At 32.1% G+C, this 3,641-nt stretch overlaps 1 protein-coding gene and 1 long non-coding RNA gene across 3 annotated transcripts; both read left to right on the top strand.

Moving 5' to 3' along the window:
- On the top strand, nucleotides 1–2,794 carry LOC129573021 (uncharacterized; the record flags this gene model as incomplete). Of its 2 annotated transcripts, XM_055453162.1 has the most annotated exon segments (10): nucleotides 1–94; nucleotides 200–272; nucleotides 344–465; nucleotides 530–682; nucleotides 770–1,531; nucleotides 1,683–1,772; nucleotides 1,839–1,884; nucleotides 1,948–2,066; nucleotides 2,137–2,289; nucleotides 2,356–2,794. In XM_055453162.1, coding segments are annotated over 6 exon segments (630 nt in total). In that variant the 3' UTR covers nucleotides 2,533–2,794.
- Nucleotides 2,795–3,076: 282 nt separating this feature from the next.
- On the top strand, nucleotides 3,077–3,599 carry LOC129573022 (uncharacterized). The gene is made up of 4 exons (XR_008688544.1): nucleotides 3,077–3,154; nucleotides 3,213–3,278; nucleotides 3,350–3,422; nucleotides 3,482–3,599. It is a non-coding gene; the product is annotated as an uncharacterized LOC129573022 (long non-coding RNA).
- The last annotated feature ends 42 nt before the right edge of the window (nucleotides 3,600–3,641 follow it).

The raw sequence follows: 3,641 nt of genomic DNA, 5'->3' as shown, positions 1-3,641 counted from the left end.
TGAAGGCAATGTGCATATTCCAAATGCGAAGTTAGAAGATCGTAGTGATGATGGATCGAAGTCACCACATATATTTGTGATAGCTATGCTTGCAGTAAGTTTCATAAAATTTGAATTAAAAGCTTCATTTCAATTTTACATTAATTTCTATAAAATTACAAATTCTCCACTTTTTTCCAAATAATTCCATATTTTCTAGACAACTGGATGTATATTCTTTATGGTGGGGCTTAAGAATCTCTGCAATATTCATCGTTATCAATATAGTCTTGGTAGGGAAATTTCATGAAACAAATTATGACTTATGCAGTCATCATTAACACATGATTAATTTCCATTACAGAGAGTGATTCATTGGCATGGACCACTTCATGTTCGGTTGTGATATTCGGTCTAATGGCTGTTATAGTCGCATATTGTAGCTACTGTGCTGTGTTCATCAGAGATTTGGGCGTAGCCGTCCTTGTAAGTGAAATGAAAATGCACCAAATTCCTGCTTTTCATAATAATTGTCCAATGTCTTTTATAGGTGCTAACGATGCAAAATATCATGATCATTATACAACTTTTGACAGCAAACCATATCAAGCAAATGAGGTTAACATGGCACTCGATATTGGGCCATTTAATTAAAACTAATGATACATTGAAAATTTTCGTCGGCGCCGTTTTTGTGATTCATGTATGTTGATAACAAATTCACATATTTTTGACTTCCCTTGAAGATCGAATATGCTCAATTGGTTTTGTAATGAATATTTTTTCATAGGCATTTAGCTGGGTATTTTCCTATCGTCTGTGTGATAATCTCATTTCGGAAAAGGAACAACAGCCTGACCATTACGCCAAAGAGCTGCAAGGAGCCAAATGGAACAAATATCTCAATTTCGGTGCATTAGTCGCTTGCTTGGTGACTTTTATTCTGGTCGAAACTGACACCATTACACTACACTACACTCGAAACGTGAAATATTAAGAAAAAAATAATCTCTTTCTTTGCGCTGAACAACCGGAAAATGAATCACTTTTCAATTTTTTGTGTACTTTTTGTATTAATGCTTACTCATATCGTTACGCAGGACCAAAAAGAAAGAAAAATTCATTTCTGTAGATTTTTTTTATTATATAGTTTCGAATGTAGTATATCGTTTTTAATTTTTGTTATCAAACATTTTCGAAACTCAGCAAGAGATTGTATCATGAGATTCGGTCTCGAGTTCCATTTTATTTTAAACAAATGTCGACATTTTATTGAAAAATCAACAAAAATATTCCAATGAAAAAACGTATGTCGTTCTATTCCCAAGAGAATTTGAAGATGAGATAAGAGCAGTTCTTAAATTCGTCACTTTAGCTGTTTATCACAGTATGTTTATAGGAAATGTGTGTATACATGGCATAAGTTCAGTTGAAATTAATTTTTTTAGTAAAAACATTACAAACGATTCGCTGCTTCGTAAAAGTTCTATCGAATAATTCAGTGAAAATGGAGAAATACTTTGCAAAACCTTGTCGCAAAACTGGAGAAAAAGTTGATATTTGCTTTATAATTAGTTGTTCTTTCGACATATTCTATTATAATGTTATGCAATCAAAAATATCTATAAAAAAAAGTTTGAAGACATGATTTTTCATCATCAAATGATGATTCATTAATAATGATTCTTTTTCTTATTTTAAAGGATATCGAGGGAAATGTACGTGCGGCGATTAAGATGCCAGAAACATGTGAAAAACATAATTATTATATTAATGTTTCATTTATGATTTTTGTAAATTTTACTGAATTTTTCTCCTGAACTAAGTTCTGTATGAAATGAATGTATAATAATTTTCAGGCTACTGGCATGGTGCTCTCTACAATTGCAATTGTGAATTTTTTCGGTAAAATGAAAGTTTACCGTTGAGTTATGACTAGATTCATTAAACATTTTAAACTTTCAATAGGTGGTTATACATATACATGGATCGCAGTTTGTCTACTCACATTCGGTATTTGGATAATCTTAACCGCATTTACTAGCTGCTATGCTGTAGTTATGAAGGATTTAGGTGCCTCACTTGCTGTAAGTAAAACAAATTAGTAATGAAAACTGAAAATTACATGCTTTTTTAAAAATCCAAATTAATTTACAGGCTTTGCTCATGCTAACATTCTTCATTGTTGTGCAAGTTGCAACAATAATCTATGTACGCTACAAAAAGCTATCTCTGAATTCAGTATTTGGCTCTTTTTTCAAATATAATGTTACATTACCGGTTATTGTCAGCATAACTATTCTAATCCATGTAGGTGACAACATATTCGAATTAAAAATGATTGAATGAAAACTAATAATTTCTGTTTTTTACCAGGTCATATGCTGGTTATTTACCGTCTATTTTATTGAAGACTGTCTATCGGAAATGAGAAAAAATACCGAATATATTCCAAAGCACTTGGAACAAACCAATGACTGCAAACTTCTAAGTGTGGTTATATTGGTATGCGCACTCGTCGTATTCATCGTGATACACGGAATCGTAATGTGAGCTCTTGATGACCTGCATTGCCAATACTCACAATGTCAGAGATTATTCGAAAAACAAAACAATTGATTTTACGTAGAGCTTAAAATTATTCATTGTCAGCGCATCATTGATGTTTTCGGTTTAGCTCTGATTACTTGGCTTGTGAATTTTTTGCAATAAATACGTTCAAAAGAGTGTTTCAATTCAATTTTTTTTTTGTATAAAAATAGTTCTTCTTGGTTTAATTGAAGAGTTGAAATAAATGTTCTAAAATTGCTATTCATCTGATTTTGTTAATCATTTATTCGGCTATGATTTACTGTACACTCCATGATATTTCCACGAGGGTAAGTGTTGCTTTTTGTTGATAATTTAAACCAATTGTGTGGATAAAATTCAAAAAAAGCCATGTGTTTTATATGTTTATTCAAAACCAGACGAAGAAAATGACACAACCACGGGAAGTTGTTGTTTTGTTCAATTCTATTTTGATTCTTTCAATCTATCAAACCGCAACTGATAAGGCCGCGGAGGTACAGCTGCTGCGCACTTAATTCAGAGATTGGTTATTTGGTGTGATTGCGTTCATCTGTTCATTTTATTTGAATGTGCGACAATTTGTTGTGCCTTTCGTGCATATTGGGTAGACAAATATATTATGTGATTTTTTATTATTATTGAATTTCTTTTAAATTTAACAGAACAGTATTAGTGGTCACGATGATAGTTTAAAATACATCTATATCTTCGTCAAAAGTGTTCTCTCTGTAAGTCTTTCATCATGAGTAATTCCTTTCACGAGAACAGTTTCTCATGAGCCTTTCTTGATGGATTTTAGGTGACTGGCATTTTAATACTCACCCTGGGTCTCCATAATCTAACCGATATTTATGACAATCAAGATGCCGCTGGTAATTAAGTGAATCATAAGCTTATTGTTGACTTCAACTAATGCTTACTATGATTGCAGATGAATCACCGTGGTTTGTTTCTGTTTTTCTGGTCATATTTGGATTAATCATACTTCTAGTAACTTTTGTCGATTTTTGTGCTGTTATCACGGAGAATTTGAACGCTATGATTTTCGTTCGTATTTGTTGGAATTTTCGTTGTTGCTGCTTCGTTATTGT

The sequence above is a fragment of the Sitodiplosis mosellana genome, unplaced genomic scaffold, assembly GCF_009176505.1.
Source record: "Sitodiplosis mosellana isolate CC-2019 unplaced genomic scaffold, AAFC_SMos_1.0 Smas_scaffold_5879, whole genome shotgun sequence".
NCBI lineage: Eukaryota > Metazoa > Arthropoda > Insecta > Diptera > Cecidomyiidae > Sitodiplosis > Sitodiplosis mosellana.
The sequence above is the reverse complement of the archived record's forward strand: the minus strand, read 5'-3'. Positions and strand labels throughout refer to the sequence as shown.